The 25,787-nt window shown below is 54.5% G+C and overlaps 3 protein-coding genes across 5 annotated transcripts; 1 reads left to right on the top strand and 2 right to left on the bottom strand.

Moving 5' to 3' along the window:
• Window positions 1–728: 728 nt before the first annotated feature.
• On the bottom strand, window positions 729–5,453 carry GPATCH3 (G-patch domain containing 3). Of its 2 annotated transcripts, none has more exons than XM_080378739.1 (7): window positions 4,973–5,452; window positions 4,286–4,704; window positions 2,789–2,963; window positions 2,367–2,426; window positions 1,969–2,090; window positions 1,662–1,789; window positions 729–1,077 (listed from the first exon to the last, which is right to left on the bottom strand). In XM_080378739.1, exons 1-7 carry the CDS (start codon window positions 5,322–5,324, stop codon window positions 858–860), a joined length of 1,476 nt encoding a protein of 491 aa, XP_080234865.1. In that variant the 5' UTR covers window positions 5,325–5,452; the 3' UTR covers window positions 729–857. The 2 variants fall into 2 exon arrangements, with proteins under 2 accessions (XP_080234865.1, XP_080234866.1); XM_080378740.1 differs by having other exon boundaries at window positions 1,031–1,161; window positions 4,973–5,453.
• A 1,461-nt stretch (window positions 5,454–6,914) lies between these two features.
• Window positions 6,915–10,314, bottom strand: NR0B2 (nuclear receptor subfamily 0 group B member 2). 2 transcript variants are annotated; one of them, XM_080379824.1, is made up of 3 exons: window positions 9,749–10,314; window positions 8,641–9,227; window positions 6,915–8,182 (listed from the first exon to the last, which is right to left on the bottom strand). In XM_080379824.1, exons 2-3 carry the CDS (start codon window positions 9,182–9,184, stop codon window positions 7,902–7,904), a joined length of 825 nt encoding a protein of 274 aa, XP_080235950.1. In that variant the 5' UTR covers window positions 9,185–9,227; window positions 9,749–10,314; the 3' UTR covers window positions 6,915–7,901. The 2 variants fall into 2 exon arrangements, with proteins under 2 accessions (XP_080235950.1, XP_080235951.1); XM_080379825.1 differs by having other exon boundaries at window positions 8,641–9,224.
• Window positions 10,315–10,445: 131 nt separating this feature from the next.
• NUDC (nuclear distribution C, dynein complex regulator) lies at window positions 10,446–23,596 on the top strand. The gene is made up of 9 exons (XM_080379823.1): window positions 10,446–10,611; window positions 11,904–11,981; window positions 14,120–14,320; window positions 14,792–14,875; window positions 15,204–15,317; window positions 15,774–15,968; window positions 16,578–16,661; window positions 16,991–17,109; window positions 18,790–23,596. The coding sequence occupies exons 1-9, from the start codon at window positions 10,516–10,518 to the stop codon at window positions 18,839–18,841; spliced, it is 1,023 nt and encodes a 340-aa protein (XP_080235949.1). The 5' UTR covers window positions 10,446–10,515; the 3' UTR covers window positions 18,842–23,596.
• Window positions 23,597–25,787: the final 2,191 nt, after the last annotated feature.

The following is a 25,787-nucleotide window of genomic DNA, read 5'->3' as shown; positions in this document are numbered from 1 at the left end:
ACTCGAACCCGGGTCCCGGACCCCGTTCCGGGGTCCGGGACCCCGGTTCGAGTCCCGGCGCTGGCCCTTGTCCCTGAAGCACAACCCCAGCCCCAGCTCTTCAAAATAAAGGAAAAACTGCTCCCGACACAGCGATAGCCTTAAGGAAGGCGCACAGGGGCAAGCCGCAGCCTGCCAACAAAGCATTCACCAATGCCCATTTAACCCTCCAGTCCCAGGTCACTGGGACGAAGGCTTTCCCCCCACCCCCCCCTCCACCCCCTCAGAAAAGTGCCTGCGTCAGGAAAACACGGCAGAGCACATCGGAAAGCCCGTGGTAGGAAGCACCCGCTACACCCGACCGCAGGGAAACGCCTCCTGCAGAATTCCTCCGGAGGCTGCCAGGACAAGTCTTTCATCCCAAGGAGTTTCTCCCAGGAGTGTGGGATCGTCACGCCCAAGCAACGCGAAGCTGTGGGCCAGCAGCAAGCTTTCGGCAGGACAGTTACCGTGCCACAGCTGGCCCTGTCTGTACTTGTCCTTCCCTGGGTCTCAGGCAGCCATGAAACTACAAGTTCTGGGGTTTTAGGCTCACCTAGCACACAAGCTCGGCTGATTCAGGCAGCAGTATCGGCTCTAAACCACCACTCAGAAACGCAACACCCTTCCCAGTTCCCGCTGAACAATCGGGACCAGCACTATTTCCCCTCATTTGAACGGTTCAGTTAGAGGAAAAAAAACCACGGAGGCAATTTTTGTTAAAAGTCTATTTCTTCCAAAAATAAATATATGAACACCCTGCTCCAAACCCAAGACCAGGAGCCAGCCTGTGCTCGGCAGAGGCAGAACCAGTACAAAGGCTCTGTGACAGTCTCTGTTCACCGTGACTGGGTGCTGAAGCTCCCCAGAGCACCATGTGACGCCTGGACAAACGCCATGTCCTGCCTGTACTTCATGGCAGTGGGTGGCTGGCGCCTGAGCAGCCCGTCACCGCTGTCCTTTGGGTCAGGGTCATCATAGATGGTTGAGATGAGGATGGGAACGTCCCGCCGGGGCTTTTTCACTTTGCTGAAAGTTGGCAGTTTCTCCCCATGGTATCTAGAGGGAAGCAGGAAACGTTTGGTCCAACACTGCTGAGGCAGTCAGACACGCCTGTGCATCCCAGCTCACTTCCTTCACATGCTGCAGGGGAGAAGTGGACCAATACAGGATTCTTGTCCTATTCCTGGCTGCAAGATCACTCTAGAACAAGAGCAGCTCTCACAGGGAAACACCGCACAAAACCCCAAAAACCCCACAGAGGAGGTAGGGGTGCTGTGTGACCTCAGGTCACTTGGGCTTTTCCCACCAGAATACCGTAGCAGAGGTGACCCTCGGTCCTCAAGCACAGCTCTCCCTCTGTGTTTATCTGCTGCATGAACCTGCACACGGTTCCAGTCCTACCTGACCACCACAAGCTCCTCTACAGAGCACCGGACCATCAGGAGGAGCAGTGGATTTAGCTCTAGCGCGCTGTGGCAGGCCCTGCCACTGGCTGTGCGGAGAAAGGCAGATCCCTGGGACAGCCTCACAGCTCTGGTTCACACTCTGCTCCTTTTGTGACCAGTTAGCTGCTGTGTCAGCCCAAAGAGCCCAGGCAGAGGCTCTGAACACAGGCTGGCAGGGCAGGGGTGGGTACTTACCCCAGCCCCCTCTTGCATCTGGGGTTCTGACCCTCGTTGTCCAGAGCTTCGGCCATTCCAGAGTTGCTGCTCCCCAGCCCCAGCCCCTCTGTCCAGCCCTGCTTCTCCAGCACCTTCCTGCCAAAGCCCTGGGAGAGAGGAAAAAAGGCACAGAGTTGCTGAACAAAGCCCATCTTCATTTCCCTAGAACCTGACCTCTCCCCACATCCAAGACCTCTCCTCCCCCTAACCCACATCCTCCGAGCATCGTCACCCCCGCCTTTCCTGTCCTGCCCCATCCCCTCCCCAGCATGTACCCAGAGCTCACCTTGGTGTATCTCTCAAAGGTGCCAATCTGCTGTCCTGAAACAGACCCATCCTCCAAGCCGTCTCGGAGTCGCTGTTCCAGCCACATCTGGACCGAGTCCCGAGCATCTTTATCACCTCCATCTAGGGAGAAAGAAGCAAGAGTCAGAGCAGCTCAGCTCAGGAAAGCTGTTCACTGCCGTCATTTCCCCCAGAGCACCACGCAACAAGGAGGCAGAACCTGTTTGTTTTGGCAACTCTCAGTGCCAGACAAGAAAAAAAATGTTGGTTTAAGTATAGTGACGTCTCGGACGCTTTTAAAGGATGACGGAGCCAAAGAGTTCCTCACTGCAGAAATTCTGCAAGGTCAGAATCTCCCAGCCTCCCTGGTTTCTTGTGGAGGGAGTTCAGCTCAGATACCTTTATCATAGTAGATGCTCATGTCCACATCCCAGTCATCCGCAGTCTGCTCATCAAAGTCTGCCAAGAGAAGGAAAGCACCAGTTTTAGTGATGGTTGTGGAAGTCTGACACAGAAGAGCTGTTTGCTGGTGGCCCAGCTCCCTGCTTTCCCTAACAAAGTGGGAAGGAAACGGTGTCAGAGCTCTGCAAACCTGAGCGCTTACACAACAGGCTGCCAGTAGGACCACTGGGGTCTCTAGCAACTGGGTTGAACCACTGCAGGTTTTGTGATCAATGGAAGGTTTAAAAAGTGATGGCAAGATGCCCGTATCTGCAGCTGATCTGGGATGCTCGTATGGGGTTATACCCGATATATGCATGGCTGGGCCCCCAGCTCGTGGCGGTTAGTTTGTGGCTCAGCGACACAGACACCAACGTTACCTCCATTCTTCTCCTGCCAGTACTGCGCATCCGTGTAGAAGACAAGGCCAGAGCCACCTTTCTCCCACTTCAGCTCAATCTCCTCTTCAAAGAGCCGCTCCTCCACACGGTCCTGCTTGGTCACGTCCTCGTGCAGAGCCTCGTGTCGCTCCCACTCCTCACAGGTATCATTGTCCTGCAAAGAAGCCGGTGAAAGGTGGGCGACACCGAGAGCACACAGCCTCCTCCCCGTTTCCCTGACCCTCGCGGCCCATCGCAACACCTTCCCTATGAAACAGCTTTGTCGACAGAGCTCGTCTCAGCCTGCTGTTTTCAGGCACTAACACAACCGGCACTGATGACCTCATTCCCCTGACTAATGCCATCTTCAGAGTCAGCAGACAGAAGTGGTGAAAAATACCACATCACACCCACTCCACAGCAGGCTTTCAGCAGCGTACCCGATCTGTAACGCAAAGATGCCCATTTAAGGAGCAGGTGTGTTGTACATAAAGTCAGCAACTAGCAACAAATTAATTCCACTCAAGTTGATCCCTACAGAGATTGTGTCGGTTCCAGTGAAGCAGCTCGCTGGCACAGACACAGATCAGCCTGACAGCTTTACTGCTGCCTGCCCAGTTCTGGGCAGAGCCCTCCAAGGAAGACATTAACCAACTAAGGAACAGCCAAAAGCATGACTAGAGATCCAGGAAACAGAGCCTGTGAGAAACAGCTAGAGGAGTCTGTTTAGTCTGGAGAAGAAAAGACTGAATAAAAAGTTTGTAAAGGAGGGAACAAAGCGTTCTCTGTGTCCGCTGTTGCTAGGAGAACCTAATGGGATAAAATTGCAGCAAAGCCTTGGCATCCAAGTTAATTCCGGTGTAGCAAAGAACGGGAATGGCTTGCCTTGGGATTGTGCTGCCTCTGTAATGACAGAGGTTTGTGAGAACAGGCTAGACAGGCGTCTGTCAGGTGGAAGGAGGCAAGATAGTCTCTGGAGAGCCTGTCCAGCCCAGTTTTCTAGGAGTCTTTGTCACGAAAGCCATTTTTCTTGAAACGACTAACTTCAATCACAGGAGCATTCAAAGTCAACCATTTGTATGGCTCTGCATGTCATTTCCAGCACACAAACATGTTCCCGAATCTCCAGTCACCTCATTTACAAGCAACAGCAGAGCTGGGCCAATCTGCCATGCAGAGATCTGCTCCTGCAGCACCAGCCTCCCCCTGTGCTCGCTCCTCTGGACAAAACCTTTTGGGCTCAACTCCAACCAAACCCTTTGGGCTCAACCCCTACAATTTAGACAAGGAGTTTTGGAGGCATTAATGCCCACACTGCTCATGCACCAAGGGGCTCAGTGCACCAAGATGTGAACAACCAGATTTTGACACCGTTTTTAGACATGCAATTTACACAATACAATTAAAAGATTTAAAATGAGCTCTGAGTAATATTGTCCCTCCCAGCTTTGCAGCTACAATAGCTAACTCTGGACAGTGCTAGAAAAATCCACTTACATCATCCGAGTGCGACTCCTCTTCCTCGTTCTCCTGCTCCTCCTCATCTTCCTCAGCACTGGCTGGGTGAGTCACCTCAGGTTTTGCCACAGGCCCCTTTTCCTCTGTGATCTCATCCCCTGTGGCAGTGTAAACTCTTTCTTCTTCTGTAACTGTCTCAGTGTCCTGGTATTCAAAAGGCACATTCCCATACCTACGGGATGAGCCTGTCTTTGGAAAATCCAGCTGCAATTTCTTGATAATCCAGGGAGGCAGCCTGCAGGCCCGGATCAGCTCCAGAAAAACTTTCAGGGGGGTGCCCACGTTCCCGTAAGGCATGAAGGAAGGGGGGTTGAACTCGGGCAGCCGCTTCAACTCTGCTTCTGTGACAGATTCGCCTGCAGCTGTCTTGTCCCTGCTGTCAGGAGACATCTCTGTGCCTGGAGGAGAAGAAATGGGTTTGGGTGGGAACACACGCTCCACCAGAGAGGGATAAATCAGGGCCCTCCTGAGCAGGAGGGGGATAAGCAAACCCCAAACAGACTTTTCTTGACTCATAATGGATTTGAGGCACTAAGGAAACTCCACGAGCGGTTTTAACCACCCAGTGCCCTCAGACCGGACCCGCAGGTGCAGGATCCGGTGCTCAGCGGGTCCTCCGACCCTTCCAGGCCCACCCGGCCCAGCCCCGCCAGGGCCCGTTCGTACCTGCCCCGGGGCTGAGGCGGACCCTGCGGATGAGGCAGCGGCCGGGCAGCGATGCGCCGCCGGGCCCGACCCAGCGCTTGCCGCAGTACATGCGGACGAAGCGGCGAGCGCGGCCGGGCCGCACGGCCACCAGGCAGGAGCAAGTGCGTGGCGCCGCGGCCTCCTCGCCGCTGCCCGCCGGCGGGCGCTCGGGGCGGTGGCGGTAGTGGAAGCAGAGGAAACCGTCGGCTTCTATGAACTGGCTGAAGTAGGCGCGGAGCTGGGCGGAGCGCAGCGCGGCCGGGATGCCGCTCACCAGGCAGTAGCGGGCGGCGGCGGCGCCATTATCGGCGGTACAGCTGGGCGCCGCCATCTTGCCCCACCGGGACGGCGCGTCACGGCACTGGGCGCGCCGTGATGACGTCACTGAATACGAGTAGAGTGGGCGCCGCCTAGTGGCGGAGGAGCGCGACTGCGGCCGGGCGGGGGCGCCGGAGGGGCCAGGGCTGGAGCGGGTCACAGGCCCTGGGGGTGGCCAGGCCCTGGGCGAGGGGGTCACAGAGGGGGTCACAGGCCCTGGGGGTGGCCAGGCCCTGCGCGAGGGGGTCACAGAGGGCGTCACAGGCCCTGGGGGTGGCCAGGCCCTGCGCGAGGGGGTCACAGGCCCTGGGGGTGGCCAGGCCCTGGGCGAGGGGGACACAGGCCCTGGGGGTGGCCAGGCACTGTGGGAGGGGGTCACAGGTCCTGGGGGTGGCCAGGCCCTGGGGGAGGGGGTCACAGAGGGGGTCACAGGCCCTGGGGGTGGCCAGGCCCTGGGGGAGGGGGTCACAAGTCCTGAGAGGACCCAGGCCTGGACAGGGGGTCACAGGTCCTGGGAGTGGCCAGGCCCCAAAGAGGTGTCATAGGCCCTGGGGGAGACCAGGCCCTGGAGGGGGGGTCACAGCCCCTGGGGGTGTCAGGGTGCTAGGGGTGTCCAGGCCCCCTGTGCTGTGCAGTGTAGCCCCATGCAAAGAGCCCTGGCCTTGCGCTCTTGGTCGCGTCCCAGTGCTGTGTGTCCCAGGGTGGAGGTGGCCCTGCCTCATGGCAGGCGGGTGCCAGCCAGGGGAGCCCACAGCGGCCCCCTGTCCCCAGGGGCTGGGGGGACTGGTGGTAGGATGGAGGTGCTGGGGGCTCTTCCCTGCGCCGAAGCACCTGCGTGCCCGGTGTGAGATAGCTCTGGCAGCGGGGCTGTTCGGCATCCCGTGTGCCGTGACTCACATGCGTGTCACCGGGCTGCGTGGCTCGGGGCTGCCCGTGGCTGGCACGAACCTGCAGAAATCATCTGGTGACTCACCCGCTCCCTCCCTGTGGAAAATGGCCATCATGGGGCTGAGATCACCTTGGAAGCCATCAGTCCAGCAGCAGCAGGGGGAGGTGGAGGGGCAGGCTGACAAAGCCATCCTCCTGCCGGGCTGCTGGCTGACTTTCGAGGTGTTTCCGTGGGCAGGAGGCTGATGGGGCACAGGGAGGCTTCGTGCAGCTTTACCCGACACCTCGGCAGGGTCAGGCACAGTGACCGGGACAGTGGCTGTGCCTGTTGGCAGCTGCCTGCACGTCCAGGTGAGTCAGAGCATCCACCTCCGACGTGGCCACTGGGCTGGGAGCCCTCGGGTGAGGCTCAGCGCCTGCAGAAAGGTGCGGTGGGTGGATGGGCTGCGATTCCGCTGCCTCTGCGAATTTCTGTCTGCTGGGTGTGCTGAGGGTTTTTTTTTTGCTGTGGAGCTGTTCATCAGACAGCTCCCGCAGGTGGTGATCGACGTGTCCCCATGGCAATGTGAGGGAGACAGATTTGTGCAGAAAGCCCCTTTTCATTCAAGCATTCTTTCCACACCAGGCCTGCAGCTGGTTTATCTAAACCCCCTCCACATTTAATAACATCTCTAAAAAGTCACTACCATATTCCAAACTGTAAAACATTTTATTAAAAAAAAATAATTTACTGCATCTTATGTACAAACTGCAAGAACGTTCACTTATAAAACACTGACATCTAACTTGTTGCAGAAGCTGCAGGCAGGAGGAGCAAGCTTGCCAGGCGTGCTGTGTGCACACCCGGCTGGAACTCCAGGGGGATGTTTCCTTCTACCACTGAACCAGCTCCGCTTGTCTCCGCAGCGCGTGCAGCTCAGGGTTCACTTACTATCGCACAAATGGAGGTAAGCCCCCAGCCCAAAATGATGTGCAGTAGGTTTAGGTGCTCTTAGGTAACCCATTCCTCTGTGAGCAGTCCTGTTTTATTTCATGGCATTATGGAGAAAAGATAAAATCTAAGAAAGAGGGGTGAATCTGCACACCCTGTAAGATTTAATACTCTGGCTTTTCCCTCTTGCTGCCTTAGGAAGCTCTTTCATGAACATTTCTAAGATTTCAAGCACAACAGACAGACCAAGATTTCACTCACACCTAATTCCATAACGTTTGCACCCGGTAAGCGATCCCACCAAAAACATGGTATTCACTGTGTCTAAACAGCACAGAATCAAGCTGTTACTTGAGGACAAACCCCATCGCTTGGAGTTAACAGCAAAATGCACATTGATTTCAAGGGGACCAAGGATTCATTGAGCAAAAACCGGGACCAGGCTCTAACCCGACCTGCTCTGTGCTCTCTTCGCAGGCGGCTGAGCCACTCCAGCTGGGAACAGGGAAAGAAACCCCGCACTTGCGCTCCCTGCAATGGAGACCGGCACAGCTGGAGTAGGAGCTGCTATAAACACCTGCTGAACCAGACCTGCTCCTCTGTGCGCTCCGCGGCAGCCTGGCTGAATCCTCCAGCCTCAGCCCTAACGAAACCTGCAGTTCCCTGCAGAGTCCAGAGCACTTCTCTTGCTAAATCCCTGCTCCCAAGTTCACTTTGCAGCCCGGCGAGGTGTGGGGAGCATCCACGGAGCCAGCGGCCAAGCAGGGCTGCTCAGCACGCCACGCGTGCCACGAGGGCCAGCTGCCTGCCGGTTATTTCGTACAGCATTTCCGCGATGAGCTCAACGATGTCCGCGTTGCCGATAACAGGTCGGAAGAAGAGATCTGTGATGAGGGCGGGAGGGATTGATTTTAAGGTGGAGGCGATCAGCAAAATGCGGGCAAAGCGGCCTTGGTCCTCTGGGTGCAGGGGCTGCAGGACCTCCTGAAGTGCTCTCTGGGCTTCTCGCTGGAGGCTCTCAATGTACAGGGAGGCCCTCAGCCCTGGGACATCTGCCGGGAGAGAGGAGGAAAAGCTGGTGATGAGGGAGACTGGAAAACAGCCCCAGGTTTCTCCCATTCCCACCCTTCCCCCTCCGCATTTCTCAGAAGGGATCTCCAAGGCCATTGTAATGAGATGTGTGCAGCGCTACTGAGACATAGCTATTCCAGAGCTGCCGTTTGAGGGAGGAAGGGTAGTTAATTGGGCAAATTCATGCTTTACCAAGTAAATCCCAGGGTCCTTTATTGTCCGCAGGGCTGGCAAAGCTCTCTGGCTTTTACCACTACATTTGACATCCCTCCTCCCTGCTTCCCGATCGGCGTTAAGGATAAGGCGACCAGCCCTCTCCGCACTCAGGCCTGCCCGCACTCTGAATGGCTCCGAGCCAAGAGGTGAGCGTTTAGATGCTGACGTGTGTGCGGGATGTGCTCTCCGCCGGCAGGCAGAACCACAAGGGCTGGGCACTCACCGGGATTGAAGAGAATGGCTCCCTTCAGGTAGGCGTATTCCTTGGGGCTCAGGTCCAGGCTCCAGAAGGTGTTGAGGCAGCACTGCAGCCGCTGCACAGCAGCCAGCGTGGGCTGCGTCCGCTCGGGCTCCTGCCGCTTGCTTTGGCCGTTGAGGAGGATCTTCTTGAGCATGCTGGGGGCTGGGGTCTCCATCACCTCGAAGGTCACCATCTCCTGAACCAGCCCCAGGAGGAAAAGGGGGACCCAGCAGCTGTCCAGCAGCAGGAGCTGATCCTCTCGTGGCAGGAGGTGGAAGGAAGGGAGGTTTTTGATAAAGCTGATGGTTTTTACCAGCACATTGGAGGCTGCCTGGCAGGTGACGTGGGGTGTGCGGAGGCAGACGGTGCGGCGCTGGTGACAGAGGCAGCGCTGGTGGGCTGGGCTGCAGCCGCCCCGGCTGTGGTTGAGGTTCTGGCTGAGGAGGGTGTAGAGGATGGCGGTGCGCTTGTCCTCGCTGTGGCACTGGCACCTCTCCCAGTCCACGTCCATGCTGCTGGTGCTCATAGCTGAGCTGGGTGGCTGGATCCTCAGCTAAACTCAGCTCCTGCTACAGCAGATGAGAGAGAGGCATAAAATCCCTCCCAAACTCTCCGTCACAGGCTGGATTCTCCCTGTCCTCCCAGCTCTGCCAGCCCATGGCTGCTCAAACCAGCTCTTATAAGGCTGGGTCACAGTGTAACACCCCTCCGCAGCCTTGACCGCTCTGTGATTAAGCAGTCCTCATTAAAAAACCCCACCACCACCCAGCCGTCCCTGGGCTGATTGGCTGGGGCAAACCAGTTCATCACGCGGCACCAACGGCCATTTTCTCAATGAAGTGCCAGCGGCTCGGGGAGGGGGACAGCGGGTTGGGTGGCCTTATCGCAATTACCCAAACAGTATAAACAAAGTCATTAACCCAGCCTGTACCATGGCACCAAGGCCCCGCGCTGTCATCGGGCCACGCTGTGTGGCAGGTGTCACTGCCAGGAGGTTCACACACACACAGGGCACTTGTCTGGGCCCTGTGTTCAACGGCCTTGGAAAGAGCAACCTGGAAGTTGTTTTATCAGCGGCTGTTTGCCTGACCTTGCTGACAGGAGGCTTGTTGTTACAGTTGAGAAAGAAAAACCCAGGGAACTGGTGGATGGTGGTGTTTGGTCCCAGGCAGGGGCCACCGGTTCGCAGCTCCTGGAGGGAACACAGGGCAGGGCAGGGCACGGCACGTTCTCCCATTTCCACCGTGAATCACCAGGTGTTTTCACCCCTGGAGCAGCTGATACTGAGGCAGGAAAGCAGCAACTTCTCATCACCCGTTTGCAGGGGGCTGCTGGCATGGTGAGGGATTCCTGCGGCAGCCAGGGGGGCACCCCCCCCCCCGGGGGGCTGAGCCGGAGGAAGGGCCAGAGCCAGGCCTGGCCCGGCCCTGCCCTGCCCGGCGGCGCGGCAGGGGGTCCTGGGGGCAGAGCAGGCCGCGGGGGGTTGTTGGCACAGCCCAGGGCAGCCCCGCGGCTGCTCCCCGGGCCCACGGCCCCCGGGGGGGGCTGAGCAAGGCCCGGCCGAGACACGGGGCGGCCCCGGGCGGCCCCTACCCCCACACGGGGTCACAGCCCCACCGAGCTTTCTGGAAGGGTCCGGACAGGCCGTTGCTATAACAACAGAGCCCCGCGCCTGGCGTCCCGCCTCCTTCCGGCGGATTGGATGAGGCTTCAGCCAATCCGCAAAGAGAGCGGAGCGGACGGGCTTCGGGATTGGTGGGTTGGGGGGAGTAGGGCACGTGCTTCCGTTCGTGCCGCTTCCGGTTCCGGGCGCCGGCGTGAGGAGCTGGGGCGGCCGGCGCGGCGGTGGCGGGCAGGATGGGGCTGAGTGCGGAGGAGGCGGCGGAGCAGGAGGACCGCTTCGATGGCATGCTCCTCGCCATGGCCCAGCAGCACCAGGGCGGCGTGCGCGAGGTAGCGCTGCCGGGCCCGCGATGGGGCGGCGGAAGCTTTTACCGTTATCCCAGGTCGGGGGGAGGGCGGGCCAGGGAGGAACGAGCGGAGGTGGGGGCGGCGTGGCCCCTTTCGGGTCCCCGCACCCGCCCCCCCCCCCCGGGTCCCGGTCCTCCCAGGATGATGCACGGAAGGCAGGTATCCTTCGAGAGTGGCGATAGCGGCCTGGGCCTGCGGCTGCCCCGGAGGGCGCGTTAATTAATTACTGTGATGCTAAGGAGGGGCTGAGGAGCTCCGGGCTGCGCCCTCGCCGCGGCCTCGCGCGCCGGCCCCTGCTACCTCCGGGCATCACACGTGCGGGCCCCCTGCCCCGCCGGAGGCCTGTGCCCCGCACCGCAGGGGAGGCGCCAGGCCCTGTGCCCCGCACCGCAGGGGAGGCGCCAGGCCCTGCGCCCCACATTCCCAGTACGACCACCTGGCAGCAGCCCCCTGGGACCTGATGGGTTTAGAGTCTACCGTGACACGTGCTGGAACGTGAACGTGGTTCCCCTCCTGGTGCTTGGGGCTTTGCTGACACATCCTGCTCTGAGGGCCCCGGTGCTGAGTGGTGGGAGGGTTGGGAAGTGTGGGAGCACCCCCCCTCACCAACTCTGTGGGGAAATGACCCCAGTAACAGCTCCTTGGACTGCAGGGAAACTTGCTTGTAACATTGACAGGACAGAACTCTTGGGAAATAAAGATTAAGTGCGTTGAGGGTGTGGATTTCCATAGGGGTGTTTGGGGGTGCCAGTTCATAACTGCTAATTCATCTGTGATACCTGGTGAGCAGCTAGTAGTTATTTTGTGAAAATAGACAGGAGATGGGGGAGGGTGAGCTTGCATGCTCTGAGGGTTTAGTTGTGCAAAGGTGCAAAATACAGTACATGTGTATATCTGTGTACATATCTGTATATATGTATGTACACATATGTACCCACCCACCCAGATAACTCAGGTGACAGCTTGGCGTGTCGGAGTAGTGGTACCTCCAAGGTGACCTAAGAATAAACTGCTTGCTCTTTCTTCATGTAAACCACACAAATGCCTCTTCTGAAAACTGGGAATCCAGGAGCTGGATCTCCACAAAACCCACCGGATGTTTTCTCTGGGAAACGGTCACGGGGCTGATTTCGATATGATCCTGGCACAGGCGCAGATAGGGAGTACACAGAATAAAGGCTGCTCAAGAGACATGAGGCTTGAAGTGATCTGGTCTCATTGCTCTTTTTTCTCTTCACCCCTTCTCCCACTCCAATCCCTGTTTCCTCTACCAGCTTGTGAACACATTCTTTAGTTTCCTGAGGCGTAAAACGGATTTCTTCACCGGTGGAGAAGACGGAGTAGCAGAGAAGGTAAAAAACCAAATCCTCAGGCTTTTATGTCTTCTAATTTATGCATCACCCATGTCTGTGCCATACTAACGCTTCCCTGCCTGAACAATGCATAGCATTACAGCGTACTTGGGGACCAGCAGCCCGTGATGCTGATGAAATACATCACTGAAGCAAGGTAATAATGTGTTGCCCCTGTTGGGGTGAGGCACACAAGATTGCTTGTTTGAATGGTACCGATGGTACAGGGTTTTTTCACCACACTCTGGCCAAAGGCTTGTTTGGAAAGCAAATCTGCCAGACACACTGACTTAACGGTAACAGACACTGCAGTGTTGATAACCCCGGGTTACCTTGTTTGTTCACCTCAGAAGAAGCACAAAGTCCACATCTCTGCCCATGCGGCTGCACCTTTGTCTCGGGGCTGCGGTGCCTGTACGGGGCGAGCGTGCTGGGGAGCGAGCCTAGGCATCCGGGCGGCCTCTTTGGCACCTCTTATCCTGCAGGTCTTCCTCACCCAGATTGAGAGCTGAAAAACTAAATTGTTTTGCTGTAGGGAAGAACCAGAGCATCCAAACACGAACTGGCCAGGCTTTCCTGCTTGTACTTACCAGTATAGCAGCTGTTCCCTTTCCTGGGCTACTGGAACTCCCACCAGCAAAGCAGGCACTGCTGCCGTGTCAGAGCAGATGTTAATCGCTAACACAGTGTGTAACATACTTTGTCTGGTCTCTAAAGTGCCAAAATGAAGGCAGCTACGGGATGGGAAGGAGGATGGTTTCAAAGAAAGATGAAGCTTACTGTCATTTTTCTTAGACTAGAGAGCAAGGCTCCCCAAATTCCTGGGATCTGTGTGCTCCCAGGGAGTGAAACCCTGGGCAGCATTTCAGAGGTGAGCACTGGCTGGTGCTTTTGGAGGCCCTGTTGGGGCAGTTCCCTTGCAAATCTGTGTCTGTGCCTGTAAAAGAAAAGCATTTATGTCCTTGGGTGGTATCTGTTAAAATGCTTTATGATCTTCAGAAAAGGTGCTCTCCGCAGAGTCTCTGACACCATAGTAACCACAACAAAAATTGAAGAAACTGCTTTCCCAGTCCTGCTCGTTCTTTGGCATGAAAAAGAGGAGAGGGTGGGCAAGTTGTCATCGTTAATGGGGTGCCATTTCAGAAGCCCTTGTGGTGCAGAGTGAGGGGTGTGTGGGTATGTTGAGCGAAGTGCAGTGTGCGCACACTGACAAGCTCGGGCAACGTCAATAGTTTGCTCACCGTGGCTCATCCTGCGGTTAGGAACAGAGGCTGGGAGATACATGTCTTGAATTCTGTATCCTAGGAGACACTGGACTCGCGTTGTGTAAATATATCTTGCTTTCCCTTTAAAACAAAGCAGAAATACTTGGGGATTGGTTACGAAGCTACAAGGCTGGATGCTTGGAGTGGCTCTGGAAAGGTGCTGAATTTCCTCAGAATTTTCTGGGATATAGGTAAACTAAGACCTGAACCCCCATCTGAGAAATCTCTCTGCTCCAGTTCCTTTTCTCAGGTTCTCAGGTATATTGTTTTCTGGAGCAGACTTCAGCTCTCATACGTGCAGCTTTGCACACCGCTGCTGGCGTTATCGACCACGGGGCAATTGCTCTGGCTTCCTGCCTGTGTACTCAGCTTTTCCGCTGAGCAGTATGGCCGTTTGGATCAGAGACCTTGAGATTTTGCTTTTCGTAGTCACAACAACATGAGAATTTGGAGGGAGGTTTGAAGCAAAGATTAAGTGCAGAACACAGAGCTTTGCAAACGTTTCTCTTCTAAATCGTGACACTGAATCTCCATCTAGTGCCCAGGGAAAAGCCCAGCCTGTGGGAAAGGTCAATTCCTGCTGGAATTGCACAAAGGCCAAAAGAAAGGGAGAATTTTTATTTCTCTGTTATCTCCATGCAAATACACCCCCTGCCTAAGGAAGAACTAGGAAGGGCTACATTTAAATAGTTCGAGTTTTCTGCTACTCTAGATTTTCAGGCAAAAGACTAGAGTGAAAATGAAGTCACAACATCTGGATGACTAACAGATGTTCTTGTGCTCCTCAGTAGGCACTGAGTTTGGCTTCATTTGGGTTTGAAGAACTGGTGATTTTTTTAAAACCCTCTGAGATGTGTTCCTCTCTTTCATCAGCTCATCACAGATACCTTCAACCACCACAACAAACTAGCTCAGAAGGAACGGAAAGAGAAGAAGGCTCGTCAAGAGGCAGAGAGGCGTGAAAAGGCAGAGAGAGCTGCAAAACCTGCTAAAGAGAAGCAAGACGCAAACGAGCCAAGGATTAAGGAACTTACAGATGAGGAAGCGGAAAGGCTGCAGCTGGAAATCAACCAGGTGAGAGCGATGTCTGGTGCCTGCGGGTGCCATCTAGGTAGTCTCCTCCACTGGCCTGCGTGTAGCTCGGGTAGCAGCGAGAGGTTAGCACGGCTCAGACTTGTCCCTTTGCAGTGTCTGGACCACCAGAGTGGAGCAGGTGGGGTGCTTCCAAATTCAATAGAGCCTGGGCTCAACACTTGCGATTTCATCTGTGTTCTCCCATAACTCGCTCTGCCTTCAGCAAGCTCTCACTGTAGCAGCACCTGCTTTGGTCATCAAGGTGTGAGGACCAATGGTGTCTTCCCCTTGGCAGTGCTGCTTTCCTGTAACACTGGTCCAGGGGCTGAAAATTCCCCATCAGTCTTGGGTGCGGTTTGCAGTCCTGCTCTTTAGTTTCAGCTGAAGAGGCTGAGGCCATCTAGTGTCAGATCAGCCAGGAACACAAAGTGCCAGCCCTTGTCTGAGCGTGTTTGCTCTCTTTTTGAACAGAAGAAAGAGGCACAAGGACAGATTAACAGTGTCCCAGTGAAACCCTCGCAGGATGAAGGTGAATCTTTGGATTCTAACAAACAGGTAAAGCTCATCTAGAGACTTTATTTTAGGTGGAGAAAAAGATGCTTCTGGAAAACCATGAGAACCCTTCTGAATGTGAGGGGGTGTCCTGTCTGGCTTTCTTTAAGAATACACGCTTAATTCCCAAAGGCACATCTGAAATATGGGGTGGGGGTTCCCTTATAATTATGTTTTAACAGAAACACCTGCTTGTTTCGGGCTAAATTTGTGTGAATATCAAATACATGCACCTTACCTGAAATTCTTATAAAACCCAAGAACTGCTGTTACAAGTGAAAGATAAATCGAAACTTGAAAAGCTTTTTTACACTTTAAATTGTTTGTTTAGGAAACAGATGACGAAGAGGAGGATGAGAAGGATAAAGGCAAACTTAAACCCAACTCTGGCAATGGGGCTGACCTTCCAAATTATAGATGGACACAGACTCTTTCAGAACTGGATGTAAGTATTGCCTTCTTACCAGGATCTGAGGAATCTGAGATAAGGAATAAGAGCGGGTGCTGCTAAGGATGGTGGAGCCGATGCCCTGTATCTCAGTTGCCAGTGGAAGATTGTTAGTTGTACTTAACAGCAGCATTTCAATAGCTAGGAGAGAGCTTGATAACTCAAGAAAAATTCCCAGAAGCTGTAGTTAACTTTGCCAAACCTTGGTCTTGTTTTAACAAGACATTAAAATCTGCTTCCCTTTTTATGGTCCCTTTGAGGTGTTGGCCATCCTGTTGCCAGACTTACTCTTGTGTCCTTTCACCTCCTGCTCGCTCAGTGTCCCAAGGAAAATATCATGTGCTCTGTCTTATTCTGGTGAAACAAAGGGAGAAAGTCTTAGAACAGCGGCACAAGAGGGTAAGGAGAGACTTCACTGCTCAGCTCCTGAAATCTGATCTTTGTCTGGTCCAGCTGGTCGTGCCTTTCAAGGTGAACTTCAGATTGAAGGGGAAGGACGTGGTGGTGGATATTCAGAGACGGCGCCTCAAAGTTGGCCTGAAGGGCCATTCACCCGTCATTGATGGAGAGCTTTTCAATGAAGTGAAGGTGGAGGAGAGCTCTTGGCTGATTGAAGATGGTAAAACAGTCACTGTGCACCTGGAAAAGGTAAAGCAGAATGAATCGGGGAGGATTCAGACTTGTCTGCCTCTTCCCTGGTGAAATAGGAGTCTGACAAAACCTATGAAAGCCCTGGGCTTTGTCAGCTGAAACAGAAGAACTGTGCTTATCCTTGGTACAATGTCAGTGATGCAACTGGAAGTGGGGTATTGCAAGTTCCTGCTGTCTTCAGCTTAACTTCGTGCTAATTAGGATATCCAATTAATTGCTCAGCAGTTCAGGAAAAGCTGGAAGGAAATCTGTCATTATAAAGTTGTTCTTTAATGGAATAATGCCATATTTTGACATCAAAATCCAGGGACAGACCTTATTACTTACTGCGTCCCTCCTGGGCCTCTCCAGGTGATCTGTTTGTAATCCCATTTGCGTCATGCCAAAAGTGACATCTGACATGCTCTCAGATTCCCCAGCTGTGGAAATTCAGGCTACCTAAAGTTGTTCAGAACGAAAGTAGTACCCTTTATCCATGTTCAGATTTTACTGATGGAAAACTGTCAAATAAAGTTTGATTCCAGCAGCTTTATCCTGTGCCCGAGACGTAAAATTCCTGGAGCAAGTCCAGGAAGAATAAAATATTTTTGCTTCTTCATCCTTCAGATCAACAAGATGGAATGGTGGAACAAACTAGTCTCCACAGACCCAGAAATCAACACCAAGAAAATTAATCCAGAGAACTCGAAGGTAAGAACTCCCCACCCCCTCACCCCACCCCTCTTTTTACTGTTTTACTGAAAGGAGCCTTCTCTCAAATGTGCTCACACTTAGCTCGCTTCAACTCCTATGACTTTTTTTTTTATTTTTTACCAGCATAAAACCAATACTGGGAGTACTGCTGGTGTGATGATTCAAATGAATGAAGCTGGGTGTATTGATCCATGTTTGTATAAGTATTTCTGCAGCCCGTGCACGCAGCATAGCGTAACCTCAGTGTATGCATGTTCTCTGCCAGCAGGGTGTATGTATGGGTTGAGACAAGTTACTCCTATTTTAATACAAGTCCTTGCTTTTAGTTGTCAGACCTGGACAGCGAAACTCGCAGTATGGTGGAGAAAATGATGTATGATCAACGGCAGAAATCCATGGGCCTCCCCACATCTGACGAACAGAAGAAGCAAGACATTTTGAAAAAGTGCGTAGACCTCATTAATTTGTGGGTATTTGCTTTCCCAAGCCCCTCTCCTCTTCCTCTGACCTGAAGATGTGAGCAGAACACAGGCTGGCCTTCAGTCCTACCTACGTTCACATCTGCCGTTACGTGGAGCTGTTGGCCAGCCACCAGTGTTTATAAAACCCCCTGGGGGTAGAAAGCATAACGGGAAAATTCTGGGAATGGCCTAGCTCTGGAATTGTTTTAATCTGCTGATTTCAAGTCCAGAAAGCATGTCTGGGACTGGAGGTACCATTTCTCCTGAACTTTAATACGGTCTTGATTGTTTTCTAATCTCCCTCTACTGAGCAGCCCAGATAATCTCCCTCCCTCCTCACCCCCACCAGGCAGCTGTCTCCAAGCCAGCAGCGCTTTTATGTCTTTATTGTCCTGTTTGGCATAAATGCACCTTGGCAGGGAAATGACTCGGGGAGCTCCCAAGGCCGTTTGGGAAGGCGTGGAGGCAATTCTGGGTCATGCATCTTCTTCAGCAAGCGCAAACCCACGTCTTGTCTCAGGCCTGGGAGGAGGATTAGGGTAGCAAGCCTGACTCCTTTTCCTTCCTTGGCTTATCTGTGGCAGCAGAAGCTTCACTGACCAGCGTGCTCAGTACGGCGTCGGGTGCAGCTGTGTTAGAGCAGGGATCAGACTTCCCTAGTGTTGAGCTGGCAGAAGGGGAGGCAGCCCTCCTGGGTGGTGCACGTACAGGACACCTCGCTGGCAAGGTCACTCGCTTGGTGCTCGGGAAGCTCCGCTTGCGCGCAGACTGGCTGGTGGAGAACAGAGGGGAAGTTTAGACTTTGTTCAGGCCAAAGTAGACTCCTGACACCCAGGTGGATCCTGACCTCTGCTAGCAAAGCCCTCCTGGCTGCTAAACAAGGACGCTGTTCTTGCAACACGTTTCCGTAGACATGGAAAGTGGAAGCGCCATGGTGGCGTTTCAGGGAAAACCATGAGAGGAGAGCACGGAGGAAGACGGAGGCCTGCCCTCACTTGCACTTTACGTGTGAATCCTCCGCGGGGTTGTGTGTTGTATCCCGTGGTGAACCGCAGGGCAGAGGAGGGAGCTTCTGCCTGCACTAATCGCTCCTGAGCACCCATAGGCACGGTGTGGCATTCTCAGAACTTTCTGATGTGGCAACCTGAGTCCAAATAGTCCTATCTGCTGGGATTGCAGTACATTTGGAATCAGGTTGCGCCTAGCCTGAAACCAGATTTCTCTGGTCACGTCCTTCATGAGTTTTCACTGTCGCAGCATTGGAGATATTCCCCATGTCCCCAGTAATGCTTAAGCTAACAAGTCGGAGCTTAAATCGTAATCTGCCCTCGCAATCTCCCCTCTGCCCCACAATCAGTGTCATAGCTGCTACGTGTCTGTCCGAGAGGTAACAGTTAAAGGGTGTGTGTTTGATAATTAATAACTCCCATGTGTCTGGACTTGCTGACCTTCATGGCTGGTAGGATTACCGATACCACTGACCTGAGGAAAAAAGCGTTTGTAATACGGGGAGTGTGCGCCGAGGAGCTCAGCAAAACGGCCCCTGCTGTGGAGGAAGCAAACTTGATAGTGCAGGAAGTGGGGATGCTTTACCCCCGCAAACAGAGCTGTTCTGCAGCTCCTGCTGACTCATACCCAAGCTCTTGTCTTTATTTTCCTTGCAGGTTCATGGAACAGCATCCAGAAATGGACTTTTCAAAGGCTAAATTCAACTGAGCCCTCCCCTTCTCCCCCCCCTCTTTCAGTCAGCCCGTTGAATGGCGCAGGATATGTATGGCCGGATATCCCTTACCTTGGGCAAGTAAACACTTCCAGCATCCCCACCCGAGCTTGCTGTGGAGGCAGCTTCATGAAGTCCTCGGTTGTCCTGTGTCGAGCAGAACGCAAAGGCACCGAGGCGGCCTGCAGCAGCTCCAGTCGGAGCCATCTGCGACACTTCCCCGACGGCAGTTAGGAGAGAAGGAGGGCTTAGAGCACGAAGGGTGTTAGGGCTCCAGGAGCCAGCCTTGAGAGCTTTTGGGACGTACCCTTACTGTGTCGCTTAGCTTCATCTTCTGGCTCTTCAGAGCTCCTGACTTACTTTTTGCCATTTCAGTTTGGCACCAGGTACCTCCCAGTTTTTACTCCCTTCCCCTTGGCTTTCCTACTCTCCTGTGAAAAGAAGGGCCAGTTTATATTGTAAAATAATTCTTCTGCCTCCTTGGGACAGGAAAACACCAGCCTAAAAAACCAGCTACTGCAGTAGAGACAGGCTCCGCTCCTCCTTGCTGCTGCTTCTGTTCTGGCCAGAAGCGGAACAGGTTGAGCCCGACAGGGCTTCAGGGGGGCTCCTATCACAGCTGGAAGGTTGACCTGCTGTCCTACAGCAAGGGAGGGCTGGAGGGTCTGGGGGTGTGTGTGTGGGTCTTTGGGGGTGCTGTTCCTGCCCGGAGTGTGTCTCCTGCCTCTTGTCCAAGAGCCTCTCTCCCTGCTGACTACTGACAGGCATCACTGCGTTCTCTTCTGAGCTCCCGCTGACAAGTGGCATTACTCTGCATGTTCGTATCTTTGTTAAAACTGCGGTGCAACATAGAGAAAAAAAAAAAAAGTGGCACATTTCCAGGCAGAGCGTGTGATTTCTCCCGCGATCCAGGCTGGGGTGTTAGCTGGGCTCCCTGCTCGGGGCTGCTGTTCGCTCCTTGGCTGAGGAGCAGCAACCGGAGCTGCGTCTCCCTCGGGAGCGTGGGTGAACTCTGTGCCCAGCTTAAACACGCGGGGATGTCCAAGGCTCATGGCTCCAGGCTCCGCTCTCCACGTCGCAGCACATGACTGCGCCGAGGAAGCCACCCTTGCCCCAGGTCTCCTTTATGACGAGCTAATGAGGAAAGTGTCCTGAAAGCCCGGGCTCCTGTTAGCCCTTTGCAGGCTACCCCAGGTCCCTGCTGCTGTGGTTCTTGCCTTTTGCCTCCCTGAAACATTTCTACCTCCTACCAGAGGGAGTGGGCACAAACGGCTGAAAAACCTGTTTGGGCAATGTCCAGCCTGGCATTGCACCTGGTGTGTTTGGGGGTTTGGGGGGTTTTTTGTTGTTTTTTGTTTGTTTGTTTTGAGTAGCAGGACAGTGTTTGCATTTAGTCTCCCAGTTTTATAGGCTCTTGAGGTCAAAACCCAGCACCCACCCAGCTGAGCAGTGACCTTGTGGGCAAGCAAGGACCCAGGCTGGGCCAGCTGCCTCTGGACTGCTCTGCTCTGCATCCTCCAACCCGTCCACCTTCCAGCACCCGCACACGCGCCTCTGTGCTTTGGCCCTGATAAAAACGACAAGGTTTCCTGTTACTGTAGGAAACATCGGACTGTGCTGGCTTCTGAGTTAGCCCTGGAGCGAGCGTACCTGCCAGCACCTGCGCCAAACCGTGCTGCGTGGGGCGGGTGAACTGGGAGGGCTGAGCTGTGCTGGGGATGCGGTGAGTTTCGCGCCGTTCTCAGCTGTGTCAGAGGTGGCTGCTGCTCCCTGGGCTTGCCGGAGACCGGGGAGGCGGCTGGGCTCTGCACCGGCAGCAGGATCCGCATCCAGCCCCACCTAAGCAGCAAGCGCAGGCAGGCACCAGGGCAGCAAACGGGGACCAAACCAGCGCCCAAGCCCAACTGGTGGCTTCATCATTTCCCCATTACCACCTCAGTCCTGTAAGTGCCACCAGAAACCCCGAGTCCGGCCCGATAGCTGGCAGCTGCCTGGATGTAGCAGCCGCAGGGTCAGCGGGTCACTGTCACCCAGCGTTGTGCTGCCTGCCCTAAGCGCAGCGTCCCATCAGCATCACCAAACCCCACGTCTTGGGGCTGTTTCTGCGCTCAGCCCCAGCAGGGCTGTGGCTTGTGAGCCACCGTGGTGGCCGGGGTAATGGCAACGGCAAAGCTCCCCAGTTTCCAGACCTGGCTGGTGTCCCTTGCGGGAGGCAGGTTGGGCAGCAGCTGAGAGAAGAGAGTTAAGACACAAAAAAAGGCAGCGGCAGGAGCCCTGGAGGAAGCTGGGGGCGATTCTGGGGGGTGAAGGAATGTCATTTTGCCTTTCAGGGGGGTGAAGGGAAAAGGCAAACAGTTCTGGGAGCTCGGGGCCGTAACCGCAGCTCCGAGCCCTCCGGCGGGTGAATGCCCGGGGCTGTTTATGAACGCGGCTGATCCCAGCGCTATCCCTGGACTTCAACCCTTCCTGCCAGCGGAACAGAAGGTGTTTCTCCTGTTGGCCTTGTCCTCTGCAAACACCCGGCTGCCACCGACTTTCCCCGGGCCAAAGTGACTCAAAAGCACCCTTTTGTTTCCGAAAGGCAGTTTTCCCTGGAATAAACCGTGCCAGGGCAGGACAGCTCTGGTCCGAGCAGCCGCAGAAGTGGCTTAAAGGATACAAAGCTCCACCTCGGAGCTACTGGAGAGCACAGAGCGTGGCCACGTCCCCGTGACCAGCGAGGGACACACTGAGCACCAGGAGGGACGCTGGGGACCGAGCCCTGCAAGCCCAGCCCTGCCTTGGCTCCTGGCAGATGCTGCCCTGCCCAAGCCCTGCAGACTGGGGAGGGCTGTGCTGGAGGGTGGTGGGTGATGAAGGGCCCTTTGCCTTTTCCATACCTGTGTCAAGGCACCTGGAAAAGCCGTTTTGGTGCTGCCACCCATCGGAGCTGCGGACAGCCCGGAGCTCCTCTGCCCACTGGGCCCCTTCCCATGTCCTTTCAAAGCAAAACCTTGAAGGCATACAGGCTCTGCAGAGAGATTTCCATACGGTAAAAGTTTCCCCTGGACTTTCTTTTTTGGGTTTTTTTTTTTTTTTCTCCCCTCCCTCTCCTTACAGCAGCTCTTGGCTTAGCTTTGATTAATGAATATTGCAGCTCAGCCTATTTGGGAAGCGGCCCAGACTGCAGGACTGCTTTGGAAAGAGCAATGAAACAGCAAAACCTGAAAAGAAGGAGCCAGACACGCTCGGTATTTAACGTTACCGCTGGCTTGGAGGAGAAGCCACAGCTCCTCTGTCACTGCTGAGGGCCAGGCTGCAAAGAATTAGGGTCAATCCATCCATTTTCTGACTTCTAAGCCACACTGAAATAAGTGATTCAGTTGCTCAGGGTGTGGGTAGGGAAGGTGCAATTCTTTAATGCTCAAAGCGTCACGCAGCCGTTCCCCGGGGAGTTACTGCTCTTCCTTACCCCAAACCCAGGGAAGCGCTGCCGGGGGCTCGGGCTCTGCGGTGCGTTGGATCCTGCTGCAGCCGCTGCCCTAAAGAGCAGCATTTCTGCAGCATGGCCAGGATCCGCATGGAGCGTGCGGCTCTAGAGAGTCTCCTGGCAAAACCAAACCCGATAACATCAAGCAATGTCTTCAGGAAAAGAAGGGCACCCAAATGGGAGTACCTGCACCACAAGAGCATGTTTACATGCATGCGGTCAGGTAAAGGGCTCTTGTGTTTCTAAGGTGGCCGCTTGGGCAACCAAATCTTTCTGCCAGATCACTCAACGCCAACGCTCAAGAGCAAAAAACCACCACAGCAACAGCCAAGACGGCACCATCACCAGCAAACACGACCTTCCGCAGACCACAGCGACGTGGATTTACTCCGCGTGCAGGTGTGAGCAGGGAAACCCACGCTCCGTGCGGCAACCTCAACAGCAGGAGAGCTGAACACGGGACTGACAGATGGACCATGGCATCGCAGCTGTAAACGTGAACTTCTCAAATCTTTCCGGAAATCGCAGTGATCTGGCAGCAGACATTCCGAGGCAGCCAGCCGGTTAGGAAGCAGCGCGTCGGCGCAGGGGCTGAGCTCCCGCGCTGTGCACCCAGCGCAGCCGCACTGAGCGGCCATTGGACCCAACGCCTCCAGACGGAGCCTTTCCCCAGGGATTCCGGTGCCCAGCAGAAGCAATATCGTGCCTTGCAGCCACTCCCTCACTCCAGGTACTTCAATGAGTGCTGAGGGAAGACTAACCCCTTCCAGGAAAAACACTGGAGAAGAGGAAGGGTAGGCAGAGGGCAGAACGTGGCCCAGACTTGCAGGGGGACTGAGCAGGGCAGCTCAGGAGCAGGTGGGGACAGCGGAGAGGGCAGTGCCACAGCCACGTCCCTGCACGGGGTCCTGGAGGTTGGCCAGCGTGCTGCTGCCGGCAGCCTTTGCTCCATTCCCCTGGGGCCCCAACCAGCTGGTACGAGGGCTCCAGCCCCAAAACTTCTCCGCAGACCCTTCCCGGCTGAGAGAAGGCAGCAGTTACCTGTTCACAGCTTTAAAATCCCTCCAGGGGGGACATCGGCAGGACTCCGCCTGCTGCTGAAGGGTGGCCGGCCAGGCTGAACCTGATCTTCACACATAACAAGCCGAGGACAGGACGGGCAGGGGGCTGCGCACGGGGCTCGGGTTGGGGGGCAGCCTTCTGCCTGCCTGCACGGACTAAACAGTCACGAGTCCTTCACACAGCAAACTTACAGGGAAAAATAAAGAGGGGTTAGTGCCAATCCTTCACACCATCTACCCTCTTACCTCGCAGGGATGCCGGGAGAGTTGATCCTGTGGATCCAGGGGAAAAAAATCCACCCGTGACCAGCCGTCCTCTGCCCAGGAGGGGAGGTCAGTGGCAGGGAATGGAGCACTGCAGGTTATCAGCTGATTTTTTTGTAGTAAAATTAGAAAATGCAAAACGGGTCCTTCAAGTCACAGGCTCAGAGACCAGAGACCGAGCCAGCCTCTTCCCCTGAGTGGATCCTGCCCCCCCACCAGGAACAGCAGATGCTCCAGAGTGATCCTTGCATTTTCTAGCAACAGCTGTCTACATCACAGGGAAGGAGCTGGAAATTCTCCCCTGAGGCTGTTTTTCCAGAGCTCAGTTCCAGCATCACCCCTCAGGGAAGGTCCAGGTTTCCCTGATGCTCCCCCAGAGGCTCCTTTATTTGCACCCAGCTTCCCCGTGTCCCGTGCACCAACCCAGCACTCAGCCCTCTGAACAAGCCCTCCGAGAATGGGCAAGCACCACCAAATGGAGGAAAATATCTTTGTCCACATTCTGCTGGAAAAGCAGGGATCAGCAACTCCCTGCACAAGCCTCCCTGCCTGGCCCAGGCTCCCTCCCCTGAGGGATGCTCTCCTCAAACGGCTGCGAGCAGGAACGTAAAAGACACAGCAAAGGTAAAGACACAACTTTTGCTTTATAAAAAAAGACTGAATCAGACATTTAAGGCCAAGGAGTGCAAAAGAATCCCGTAAGACACCACAGGTGCACCAGCTTCAGGGACCATCAAATTGACAGTCTTCCTCTGAGTGAGTTTTTGGGGTGGTTTTTTTTTTTTTTTTTTTGCAAGCTTAATCCACACACATTCACACTTCGTACACAGACTAAACATCAAAAACATACTATTGCATCTGTAATAGCAATCGGCAGCTCTTTGCAAGTCCGTCCTCACCCCTCGTCTCCAAAGCTCCAGTGCCCGGACCACAGAGCTACATGTCAGCGTGACCCATGCTGACGCCTCAGTGCACAGGTTGAAGTAAACTTGTCCCAGTACGTATGTACAAATCCATTCAGAAGCAGGAAGCCAAACGGGTCCATCCATACGTGTGGCATTCGGAGGAGGTGACCACAGTTCCTCTTGGAGTCCCGGCCTGGACTTGCTTCAAGTCTCTTCCTCGCATAAATGTGTTTTTCCACAAACCAACAACTTTAAAAACAAAGTAGGGAGGGGAAACCAAATCCAAGTCTCAGACCCTCCTCTTTATTTTCGAAATCTCTCTCCCATCAAGTGTCTCAAGGTGTGGTCTCAGTAACGTTTGTGATTTATGAAAGCGTGCTCTGAAACACGAGCAATTTACAAAAACAGGCTCCAACAGGGACTTGAACTGTACATTTCAAAGGGCTTTGGCTGGTTAAATAACCCTGACTGCTCATATAGGGAATTAAATCCTTTCCCCCCTACTCAGCTTTTTGAAGAGCAATCACAGGCTATGAAATAAAGGCACATTTCTGTTCAATTAAGGCACAAAAATATGGTCCACACCAACGCACAGGGCCTATTTTGGTTTCTCTCTCCCCAAAAAACCTGGGTGTGTTTATTCTATGGCTGGTAAATTCAACTAAGCGTGTTTTCTATTCACATCCAAGGGCACTCGAATGTACTCGAAGTCCCATGGCTTCACATATTTACTTTGTGATAAACAACCAAGTGGCAATACCAGTAAGATAGAGCTTCCTCCTGCTGCAATGCTGCAGCCCTCAAGGTCGCCTGGCACGGTGCCCTCAGGACAGTGACACCACATCTCCTGCTTCTGCCTGGCTGTTAGAGAGGAGCCACGGGAAGGAGAAGGTGCTGAGCACCCACAGGGGAAAGGCAGGACCTATCCGTTCCTCACAGACTCCCTGGAGACATTCCTAGGGGAGGTTTTCCTTTTGAAGCAAGAAACTCCCTTAAAAGTGGCTAGCAGAACAGTCAAACAGCCCAATTCTTAATTACAAAAACTTAAAAATGAACCAACTATTTTTCCTCACCTGTCATAACCCCAGTTCAAGGCTTGCCCAGCAGTCAGAATGGCCCCAAGCGTGCCGGGGAAATGCAGTGGGCTTGGCAGGCGAGGCATGCAAGTCATGGGGCAATGCCTGCAGCTGGTAACACCGCACGCCTGCAGCTCACATCAGACTGGCAGTGACTGCAAAGCTGA

Source organism: Falco punctatus, assembly GCF_963210335.1.
Source record: "Falco punctatus genome assembly, chromosome: 3".
Classification (NCBI taxonomy): Eukaryota; Metazoa; Chordata; class Aves; order Falconiformes; family Falconidae; genus Falco; species Falco punctatus.
The sequence above is the reverse complement of the archived record's forward strand: the minus strand, read 5'-3'. Positions and strand labels throughout refer to the sequence as shown.